This window comes from Asterias rubens, chromosome 5, assembly GCF_902459465.1.
Source record: "Asterias rubens chromosome 5, eAstRub1.3, whole genome shotgun sequence".
Taxonomy (NCBI): Eukaryota; Metazoa; Echinodermata; class Asteroidea; order Forcipulatida; family Asteriidae; genus Asterias; species Asterias rubens.
The window spans coordinates 20783345-20795351 of record NC_047066.1 but is presented as its reverse complement, the minus strand read 5'-3'; the positions used below and the strand labels follow the sequence as shown (position 1 = coordinate 20795351).

At 40.5% G+C, this 12007-nt stretch overlaps 1 protein-coding gene across 2 annotated transcripts in view; it reads left to right on the top strand.

The window, feature by feature from the left end:
* Positions 1 to 12007, top strand: part of LOC117290223 (neurofibromin-like) — a 50136-nt gene extending 38129 nt beyond the window's left edge. For both annotated transcript variants that reach the window (XM_033771482.1, XM_033771481.1), the window contains exons 43-55: positions 6 to 140; positions 568 to 685; positions 1027 to 1167; positions 1783 to 1988; positions 2568 to 2629; positions 3172 to 3394; positions 3793 to 3933; positions 4629 to 4758; positions 5050 to 5137; positions 5457 to 6039; positions 6298 to 6395; positions 6867 to 7053; positions 7370 to 12007. In XM_033771482.1, coding sequence (XP_033627373.1) covers positions 6 to 140; positions 568 to 685; positions 1027 to 1167; positions 1783 to 1988; positions 2568 to 2629; positions 3172 to 3394; positions 3793 to 3933; positions 4629 to 4758; positions 5050 to 5137; positions 5457 to 6039; positions 6298 to 6395; positions 6867 to 7053; positions 7370 to 7696 — 2439 coding nt within the window. In that variant the 3' untranslated portion in view covers positions 7697 to 12007. The remainder of the gene's footprint in view (positions 1 to 5; positions 141 to 567; positions 686 to 1026; positions 1168 to 1782; positions 1989 to 2567; positions 2630 to 3171; positions 3395 to 3792; positions 3934 to 4628; positions 4759 to 5049; positions 5138 to 5456; positions 6040 to 6297; positions 6396 to 6866; positions 7054 to 7369) is intronic.

The following is a 12007-nucleotide window of genomic DNA, read 5'->3' as shown; positions in this document are numbered from 1 at the left end:
TACAGGTGACCGTTCAGCTACAGACTGGCTTAACAGGAGGAGGTCAACCACGCACTGAGGTCATGGCTGATACAGCTGTTGCATTAGCCTCGGCTAACGTTAAACTAGTCTCTGCTAAGGTCATTGACAGATTATGTAAGGTAGGTCATGCTCTTAAGTATTAAGGGTCGCACAAAATCCTATTTGTTATTGTGACGTAAATCCACTAATAATAACAGCACCGGACTCAAGCTTGGAGGTTTCTATTCAGCAGGGTGTGGGTTCGAGTCCAGGTCGTGACACTTGTGCCCTTTATAAGCAAGACACTTAACCATGTCTCAGTGCCTTAGGATGTAGGCAGGGGTATCATCCACAAGGAGCTTGGCTGGTAGAGAAGAATGCACTTTCATGACCAGGTGCACTTTCACAGCAATAGCAATAGCAATAGTCGCTAAAGGTGTCTAGGCCAGGACTCAAACCCACACTCTATTGATCAGAAACTTCAAATATTTGTTTGCTTGAGGGCTTTGCAACAACAGCTGTGATAATTCTTTCTAAATTATTTATTTTTTTATTTTCCAATGTTAGATTCTGGAGAAGACTTGCCTGTCTCCAACACCGACCCTAGAGAAGCACCTCATGTGGGATGACATTGTCATCCTGACTAGATACCTACTCATGCTATCTTTCAATAACTGCCTTGATGGTAAGCTCATCCCTAACATACTTTCTGCAACATTTTCACCCTTCATAAAATTCATAATTTTATAATCTGTATTTCCACTTCACTGCTTATGTTACACTTAGTTATCTGTTTATGTTTGAAATGCCAGGCCAAGATAGTGTATCCTCTTTGCAGTTGCCAATAACTTGCCTACCCTATTCCACATCTGGCTTGTGCATGATCCATGAAAGTTCATTGTTTGGGAAAGGAATTAAATGGTGATAACAGGTGTGAGTTGTCAGATGAAAAAGATGTTCTATTCTAGACTCTTTCTCTAATATAAAGACAAGTTTATAAAGCAAGATGTTGTATCCTCTTTGCAGTTGCCAATAACTTGCCTGCCCTATTCCACATCATCCCCCTGCTGGTCTCAACGGGTCCTCTACCCCTTCGAGCCTCCATCCATGGTCTAGTCATCAATCTGCTACATTCCCTGCGTACCTGTTCACAACTCAAATTCAGCGGTAAGTTATTAGATTAGATTATAAGTGTTTAGCGGTACCCGCTGCCATAATATAGGATTCTAACTGCCTCTATGTATCTATCGGGCAATCTCGGTAGTCTCGTTGGTATGGCACTGCTCTAGAATGGCAAGGGTTGTGGGTTAGAACCCCACTTGTGTAATATGCCTGTGATATTTTCTCACAGGACTCGGGAATGCACTGAGTATACAGTGCTTACATACATCGGTGTATGGGTAAAAACCAAAATGGATATTCTTTATCCAGATGCAAATTTAACATCTATTATACTAGATTAGATTATATTCAGTTTATTGCTATGTGTGCACAACTACAATGCTATGTGTGCACAGCCACAATGTTTGGTACACATTTTTTGTGTTTTGTGTCTATTTTATGAAAAACAGTTTGAAAGCCACTGATGTAACAGTTAACTCAATGCCATTTGTATATCAATAAACAATCGCTGAGGCTGTGTCTGTGTCAATGAAGAATAATACTAATTGATTTTTTTGAGCCTGCGACCTCCGAACTGACTTTCCAGTGCTCTACCAACTCGGCTAACTAGCCCTATTTGTAAGGGATGCAAATTATTATCATTCTAATTAAAACCTACAGAGGAGACAAAGAAGGTTTTAGATCTCGGACTGACCGAGTTTTCACTACCCAAGTTCTACGGCATGTTCGGAATCAGTAAAGTGAAATCAGCCGCCGTCACAGCGTTCCGTTCCAGCTACAGGGAACGACCAGTGAGCCAGCAGAGTGAAGTCATGCCATTGAGCTCACTAGAGACTGTGACCGATGCACTGCTAGAGATCATGGAGGTAAGCAGTGTTTAGGATTGGGGGTAAATGCCTTCCTAAATTTCATAGAGGTTCTAAGCCTAAAAAGTAGCTAAGCGCAAAATATTATGCTTACCAGAATACAGTTACCAGCCAAAATACCATGTCTTATACACAATTTATGACTGGTATCTAAGCAGCTAGATGAAACCCGGCGCTGAACACATGTAATATGATTTTGGTGAATTTGGTTCTATTTTGGTAAAATGGATACCTCTGCAGTATCACTTGTATTTCATGCTCACTTCTACAAACCTTTCTGCTAAACTAATGGTATCTACAAATTGAATTCAGTAATCACTGCCTTTGCTTTCTTCAAAGACCAACTCGACCGATTCAAGGCAACGTGTTCCTTTAAAGTCGTGTTAATTTTGTTAAATGTGTTCTTGTTGTAGCTCCACACCAAGAGTGGCTTATAGCCGTTTTTAAGTTGAACTTGTAAACAAAAATAAAACAAAAATAATTGATGCACAATGACAATGTTGGTTGTTTGTCAAGGCCTAGGTAAACTAAACATTATAGTTTCATGGCCTTACTAACATTTTCCCTGTAACTTTGCAGGCATGTATGAGAGACATACCAGAATGTCAGTGGTTAGCTGAATGGCATAGACGGACCAGAGAGTAAGTCACAATATTTTAACGTTAATCTGACTTAACAGTTTCCTTGCTTTGCCACAATATAACATTTATATTTTAGTTTTATAAAAATTTATTCAAAACACACCTACAGTGTGAAAAAAGGGTGGTTATTGACGTATGTGTTTAGGTTTGTTACGTTAATATGTGGAAAACCAAACCGGCAGGATGGTTTAGAGCATCGGCTTCAAGTTATGGTGGTTAAATCATTGGAGTGTTGGTTCGAATCCTGGTCATGACACTTGCATCCTTAACTATAATTGCTTCTCTTCACCCAGGGGGGTATAAATGGGAACCTGTGTTGGTAGAGGTTTATATTGTGTATGAAAAAGCCTTTTCAGATCTGAGAAGTCCTCTCAATCCAGAAAATCTAATCCACGGAAGTAGAGAAAGCTCATGAGTTCCGAAAAATCTATTTCACGGTAGTAGAATATAGAAGTAAGACAAGTTCTCAACCATTGTTTGTCAACAAGTACATGTAGATATACACATGGTTTTACTTCAAAAATTTTTTTTCTGTCTGACAGGTTTGCCTTTGCTGAGAACCCCGCCCTGCAGCCCCGTGCCATGGTAGTCTTTGGCTGTATCAGTAAACAGACAGACCCGACTGAAATAAAGACTCTACTACAAAGGCTAGCCGGTGCTGTACACGCTGTCAAGGATTGGGAGCCGCCTCAGCTTCCTAGTAGTCTGCTCCTCATTGAGTCCATTGTAATCGCACTCACCAGATTACAACCTCTACTGCAAAAAGTAAGCTAGCGTTTCTTTATCATCACTTTGTATTATAATGAACAAGATCAAAAAGTTCTGGTAAAGGAGTAAGCCATTTGCTTGCAACAGTAGAAATTTTCATATTGGATACAGTGATTTGTTTACATTGTTTTAAATACATGCATCATTTATAGTGGTACATGCCATAAGCTTTACTCTTTACTCACGCAACTTCTTACATTGCTCTCTATGGAGTAAAACTAGTGTTCCTATTTCTGAGGTTTCAGTGTAGGCAGGTATGCATAAGCCTAAAGCTTACGTCACTACACATTGATCCAATGAAATTACTGGGTCTGTGACACCAATACCTGGCTTTATTCTTGTGAGTGTATCATTCTTGACCTTAACACTTTGACCCCTCTTTGCCCTATCTGCAGAGTGATTCACTACACAGTCTCCTGTTCTGGGTGGCAATAGCAGTGTTACAGCTGGACGAAGTGTCATTATACGCAGCTGGATTGGCACTACTAGAGCAGAACCTGCACACGCTGGATGAGCAAGGCATATTCAATGACATGGTACGTATGAGGGCGCTGTTCAATGAAAACTTGCGTTGCATTTTAAACATCTTTATGGCTGCAAGCCCATCCAAACTTAACAGCAATGACTCTCTACACTGCATATGTGTAATGGTCAAACCAAATAATGTTCTATATCTGCGATGCAATAGTCTATATGCGTGTCCCAATGCGTATTATCGGCACGCAAATAATTCTTGGTAAAATCATCGGCGACCATCATGGCGCACTGACTTGAAGCAATATGGTACACACCTATAACATTGCGGGAAAGCTCCATGAAAGAAAGAGGCTTAACAAAACATCCTTTTCATTTGGCAACTTACACCTGTTATCTCCATGTAATTCCTCTTCCAAACAGTGGACTTCATGGAATCATGCACAAACCAGTAGGGCTGCTGACTGCTCCAGGGACATTAACTGCTCATCCGTTAAGTTTAATGACCCAAGTAATTTAATGTAAACACACCCAATCAGTGAAAAGGATTTAGGTTTTCTGAGTATATTTTCTGATGTATATTTTCCGGAAATTCTTGAATGAAGTTTTCCCGTAATGAAAACCTGGCATAGAAACATGAATACTACATTATGGTGTCCATATTGGCAGCCTGGTTTATACTCAAGATGTATTGTGGTATGTTTTCAATAGGGTACTTGTGCGTCTAGCCTCTTATTGTATCTATATTATCATTCAGAGCCCCGAGGATGTCCTAATGGAAGTTCGTCGACCTCTAGAGGAGTGGCATTTCAAGCAGATGGATCATGCCGTTGGTCTCAGCTTCATATTCAATTTCAACTTTGCACTAGTTGGTCATCTCCTGAAAGGTAAAAACACTGGTCAAATAGCGAACTGCACAATAAAGCACGTGCACAAATTCACAGCTGACAGTTTTTCTCACCTTTTTAATGTTAAACTTGTCCTGTCAAGACTCAAGTTTTTCTGATAATAAAAAGTTATTTGTGTTACTTGTGTTTTTTTCAGTGGAAGCTTTTTAAAACTTCGCACCATATCTCTTCTGGTTATGCATTGAACAAATTTCTAAGTGTTCTTTCTCCATTTACATGTATTGTTACTGAAGATGTACCAATTCTTTTTGATTTATTATTTGTTATTAGGTTTCCGACACCCCAGCAACACCACAGTTTCACGAACCATCCGTATTCTCAATATGATGCTAGAGATTGTCTCCAAAAACCGGGATGTGTAAGTGTTTACCAAACGTTGATCCTATCCAAATGGCCACAACAGTTATTTGCCTTATGTGGTTTGTCTGTTTTTGATTTGATTAGTATTATTATGGGCACATTTCGTTTGCATTAATCCATTTGCGAGTTGGATTTTGAATAATGTTCATTAGGATTCCCTTACAGGGAGCAAGGCATAGACAAAGTATGTATATAAAGATATAAAAAGCTGAGGATATGTAAAAGAGAATCCTACAAGGTAAAGATCACAACACTTTCCTGAAGCTGATAAGAAAACTCTTAACTGCAGATTTAAATGAGATTTTCTTGTTCTTCAGGGATAAGTTTGATGTCAATGTAGAGAGTGTACCTTACCTCGCTGCCCTCTTACCCTGCTCCGAAGAGGTGCGCAGTCGCTGCAGCATCCGCCGTGGCTGTCAGCATCTCTCTGAAATGGATCTCGAACAAACCGTCTTTGTAAGTCCAGCACCCGTACCTAAGTCTCCCGCCAAGAAAGCAAGGTCTCCGCAAAAGACAGCGGTCGCGAGTATCGCCGCAGCCAGCGCCTTCAAAACACAGAGGAGCTTAGACTCTGCGCTGCAGCGGCAGCCGGCCTGCTGCACCGTCGACAAAATGCAGCTGAAGCCATATAAGAGCCTAGACCTCTCCCACGGGGCTCTCTCCACGCCGCCATCAACGTCTTCCTCTTCCTCAACATCCTTGTCATCCGCGCGGAGAGTTGAAGCCGTTGATATCGTCGTCGAGCGCAGGGCGAAGATGGAGAGGAAGATGAGTAGTGGTACTATCGTTGTGCCTAGAGCGAGGAAAGAGCGGAAGGTCTCAACACCATCAGAGAATGTACTACTTGATGAAGAAGTACTCACTGATCCATTGATACAAGCTCTGCTTCTGACAGTACTGGTGAGTCTTACAATACCCCAAAACTCTCAATTTCCCCTTTGATTCATTTAATACACCCCCGGCCCAACCACTTAGAGAAGCAGGGCATTTTGTGCTTTTATCAAGTGTACTTCACAGTTAAGCAGGGAAGTGTGTATACCCCATGTTACTAGACATTCTTTGCTAAAACATCTACTGCAGAAATTCGGCGCGTTTGTTCTGCCCAATATTTCGTTCAGTGTGTCTAACTGCCCTCTGGTTTATTTTGTTGTTTTTCAGGCGACATTGGTGCGTAATTTAAATGAAGCAGATGCAGGCATCCTGTATGAATATCTTGCCGAGGCAAGCCAAGTATTCCCACAAGTTTTCCCCATAGTGTAAGTATTTTAATGCCATCTCAATAAGCCATATGCATGTTAGATTAAAATATTGTCTGGTACAATGAGATGCTTGATCCCAAGTTACCGCTTAAATTTGGATTCCGTCACATGATTCGAGCAAGCTTTTAGATAATTGCGGAGGAGACGTTGAACAATAACTGAATGAATGTGTATGGCACAATTGCACCAGGGTTTGCTTATCTTGGGTTGCTACATTACTGCAGTAGCATGTCTCAGATTCAAATAAAGCATAATTATAATGGCATTTCATATCACGAACCTGCATGTTAATAGTTCTAAGCCAAGACAAGCCAATTCCACTTAAAATCTCCCCCAATTCACAAATACTTCATATAATACTTTATTAATCAAGACAATGTTGATGATATTAAATGGTCAAACAGTTGGATGGTGAAAAGAGTTGCCTAATTAAGACTTGTGTTTTTTGTTTTCCCTATTTGCTGACAGGCACTTGTTGCTAGATTCCAAGATAGTCAGTATCCTGAAAAGTTGCCACAATCAGGCAACGCTGAGTGCTGTACAAAGCATTGTCCAGAACACCCTGGCCAGTGAGGAGACTGCTCAGCAACATACCACCTACCTCCAGGGTATTGGCTTTGGTGGTTTGTGGAGATTCTCTGGCCATTTCTCACAGGTATTACACGCCTCTATAGGTGCTTTTATTAAAGATTGCAAATTGGCACAGACTCCGCTCATTAGCTGATTAGACCCGACTTTCTGTTCCCAGAACTAGAAGGAAGGCTTGGGATAGCTCATTTGCCATGGCTGCCCTGCATCTATGGAATGAGCTTCCTGCTGCTCTGAGAGAAGCAATCTCGTTGCCTGTAGTTAAATCTCTTGAAGACATTCCTGTTCCACAACTTTTTTTTGTTGTCTCCTTAATATTATCATTATTTGAGAAAAGGTTTGTTTAAGTATTTTTACCTATTATATTATTTTTCTCTCGACAGAAAGCACAAATCAAGGCCAACGCAGAGCTGTTTGTCAAATTGATATCCGCCCTGATAGGTCAGACACAGCATCCTCCCAGCGAAGGCGACTCGGCCAACAACAGCCTATCCCTCCATCATTCCCTCCTAACCTCAAACCTCTCCAGCTCCATGTCCTCCTTGTCTGTCAGTTCTGTTTTCCCGCCTGTCGACGGCGAGCAGAACGAATCATTACTCGGCGTCCCAAACGCCGGCCGTTTTCGCCACAGCTCTGCCCATCAGGTGCCAAAGAACAGGAGTATGGGAAGCTTGAAACGCAACAGCTCCAAGAACTCCAATGGCAGGTAACACAGGGCTACAATGGGGGTTTGGTGGATAACCGACAGGTGCTATGTGATGTGATGTTGATCAGCAACAGGCGTTGTTGATCAGCAACAGCTGTGGATGCACTTGTGTGGACAGCTGACGGGTGCTTCAGGTGTGTGGGGAACTGACAGCTTGAAACGCAACAGCTCCAAGAACTCCAATTGCAGGTAACACAGGGCTACAATGGGGATTAGTGGATAACTAACAGGTGCTATGTGATGTGTTGTTGATCAGCAACAGATGTGTATGCAATTGTGTTGACAGCTAACAGGTGCTTCAGGTGTGTGGATAACTGATAATGGCTGAGGAGCCATATTGTTTGGGGAACTTAGTGATGCGAAGCCATACCACTTTGAAAATGTACCTCGGGTAATAGTAGAAAACAGCTGGTCTGTGGTTTGTGAGTAGTGCTTTGTGTTGAATCATGTATGAACAACGGTATTACCTGTTGATAGTCAACGAGTATGACGGGAAACAGCTCTCAGAACTGTAATCGATGGTATTGTTGTCTGCTGATAGTCAACAGATATGAGTTGCTGAAAAGCAGCACTCAGTGCATGGAATTGTTCAAATTTTCTGCCAGCGTGTGGATAGTTGACAGGTTCTTTGTGCTGAATCGTGTTGTGGAAATCAGCAAGTGTGTGGAAAGTTGACAGCGTTGAATGTTAAAGTCTACTGACTGGCTGATGTATAACTGTCTGTTATGAACCATCAGTGTCCCAGACGTAGCTGATAAATACAAGAATGATATTCTATGTTATTGATGACCACCGAAGTGACTTGTGGATGGGTAATTGGTAACATCATGTGGTAGTGGGGATGTTGTTGATTGCTGACAGGTACATCAGATGTATAAGCTGATGTTTTCATGTTAGCATTCAGAGCATATCGCTAATGTGTGCATGGAAAGGGAAAATAATTGTGGATAGCTATGAACAGAGCCCTGTGTGGAGTCGGCGTATGGGGTCAACATATCCACATGCTAAAGGATATCCTTAGTTGACTCAACACTGCGAAACGGAAGAATGTGTGGGTGCTAGACAGGAGCACTATGAGAAGAACAGCTAACCCCAGCATTAATCAACAATGTGGATTTAGTTGATTCATGAATGAAAACAGATACACTAAGCTTGTGGATAAACCTGTTGAATCGTTGATCAGCAACACCAAGTACGTCATGCAACGGAACATATCTGTGGATGAGTAGCATGCGCCTAGTTTCTTAAGTCTTTGAGGGGAAACACCATTCATTAACGGACTCCACACGTTGTTGACGTTCAACTGAAGAAAATTGTGTGATTAGTTGACTGTTGATATCGACACATCAACAGGAAACAGAAAGTGTTGAGCTTTTAAGTACAGGTACTTCAGGCTTGATAGTTAATGGTAACTAAACGTCACTACATAAAGCTAAAATCTGTACAAAGATTATTTATTTTGTTACTTGATCGGTTTGGAAATTTAGAAAGTATAATTTTTCTAAAAGTAATCAACAGGATTATGAAGATAATTGAAGTAGTTTCCTTGAAGGAAAACAACAAATTAGACCCACCCAAGTTTCATGTGAGCATGAGAAATCATCTGATGCTTTTTCTGGTTTGATGCATTTTCTGATCTTCTGATTCTGATCAGACAGTTCTTCAGTTTTTAAAGTTCGGGTTTATTTTTTGATTTCAGGAATTTGTTTACAACTCTTCCTTATCCCTATTTGTTTCCTCATAAGGTGCCCTTTACCAAGGAGAAATGCCTTGGTGCCCTTGACCTTTCAAAAACGCAGCAAACAGGCCTGGCCAGAAATGCAAGTATGTAGCCCACCAAGCTAAATCAATCACAAGAACAGCATCTGCCCTCGCAACTTACCCCTGGGTGATGAGAAGCAATTATAGTTAAGTGTCTTGCTCCCGGGCACAAAATGTCATGACTTTGATTCGAACCCACACACCCTGATGACTCAGCAACCAGAACTTGAGTCTGATGCACTTAACAGCTCCACCACAACACGCCAAAAGCTGTTGACAAGTAGCTGTTTGGAAAAATGAATGAGATAGTAACGGTTAATCCTAATGTTCTTTTGTTTTTAGTTTTTGGTTTTTGAACAAGGACAAATTTACCAGAGTGGGACTTAAACCAACGACCTCCGGAATAACGTACAGTATTTTTGTGTTCTAAGATTGAGATTGGACGGTGTGTCTTTTTTATAATTCAATGAAACTGTTTCTTCACTTTCCTAAGATTACGCTTATCATTGAACTAATTTGAATATTTTGTGGAGTTGACGAACGACATGAAACATCAGTGAATATCGACGGTCGTTTTTGAGTACAATGTAGTCAGCCTTTTTCACCGATTATAATGTAACGCGGTTCTCTTAACCCAATGACTGTGTATAACCGTTTGACCGTGTGTGTGTTTTGTCTATTATGTAAGTAGTACTACAAGTGCAATAGAATTACGAAAACTTATTGGTAAATATATCTATAAATATATACACCCATTTAAAGTTCTTTTTCCTTCTTTTTTTTACGACACATGACCTCTGTTTTTATCGGTGTATTTGTTTACAACCTCAAATTATTTGGAAATTTTATTGTAAGAAATTTTCTTGTGGGGTCCATGGAACACAAAAGCTAATAAGCTGTTTGCTTCTTCGGCCCTGTCCTAATTTAGGGCCTCAGTTGCTGCCTAATTTGGTCACGGCCTTAGACACTCTGTGGTGCACACATTTTTTCCCCCCAGATATGTAATGATTTTTGGAAAATCATGTTTTGCTCCAGCACACTTTAGATTTGATTTGTTAAAGGAAGGGTCTAATTAATTAATTTCAAAATTGTCATTTTCTTAACAAATCTTCGTAAAGGATTCTGTGACTTTCATTTACAAAATGTAGGCTACCTGTACATTCAATTGGCATGAAGTATGTGTACATGTACTTCAGCCATAGGCCACGCCCACTTTTGGGGACGCTAGGTGGCAGCAGACTTACCATCTAAATTAACATTGTTTACGTATTTCTGAGCTTGCACATATTACAGAAAACGAAGGTATGTTCTCTGCCACCTGCGTCCCAAAAGTCCCATATTGGAATGTGGGCCTATTTTGTATTTGGATTTACTCGAGCCGTTGTCTGGTTTAATACTTCCTCTTTACATTGCTTATGAAAAACTCTACAGAAATGTCCATTTACATCAGAAAAATCGCTCTTGGAAACATGACTGAATTTAAAAACAATGGTTGTTAGTTTTTGGTTCTCGTGTGAAAGGGGCTTTACAAACAAATAATAGCAGCTTTCGAACCGAACAACTAAACCGTAACACCAGTGCGTCACGCACATGTTGTTTGTGTGTCATATTTACCCAACATGATTAGGTGTGCATATCCAGGAAGACATTAAGGTTACTATTAATGGTTCTTTGGAGAATCTATTAAGCCATACATCCTGAGTGGCATGTATCATTAGCCTTCTTGAGGTGTGGTATAGGAGTGCACTCTTTGCTTTGGGTGTATACAGCTAAGACACATTTAGCCAAACAAAATAGTGTTATAGTATGTGTCTACCTTAACTCAACATAGCTTATGGAAGAACAATTGCCGTGGGTTGGTGTTTATTTCCCTCATTGCCTCAACAGACACATTAAAATAAAAACTAAAATAAAAATCATGAAATTTGAATTAAAGTGTTCCTGTATTTCACAATGCTGCCCCCAAAACACCCCGTACTTTATATTGCTTCTTAAACTTTGAAGAAACACCGTGCCCCTCTGTAAATATCTGTCTAGGTCTACTCTTGTACATGTTTGTATGTATGTATAATCTCATGTGTATAGATTGTATATAATGGTGTATATCTTTAAGGCGTTCTAATAAGTTGCCGGGGTAGACAAACATCTGCTATTCACCAAGTGAGTAGCCTCTTCTCAAGGTGCAGAAGGCTCGTTTCTCAAGAGTACTACCTTTTGGGGAGTGTTACATGCCGCAAAGGTTTACAATTACTGCAGAGAAACGCACCCCTTTAAGGAGTGCGTTCCATGGCCGTATTGATGCGAGTATACTCTCATGACTTGTCATTTTGGGTAGTGGAAACCATTTGAAATAAACCTTTTTTCAGTCTTGAGTAAAGGCTAAGTTTGACGGCTGACTGAACTGGAATTAATGAAATCTTACGGTTTGGTGTTTCAAATCTGTGGTTGAGTTGATTGTATAGTTGTATTCAGAATTGTTTAAGGTTTCTACAAGTTTGGTAATTTTGTTTAGTTTAATTGTATTTCAACGACCAGTGTGATTTGCCCCCCAACC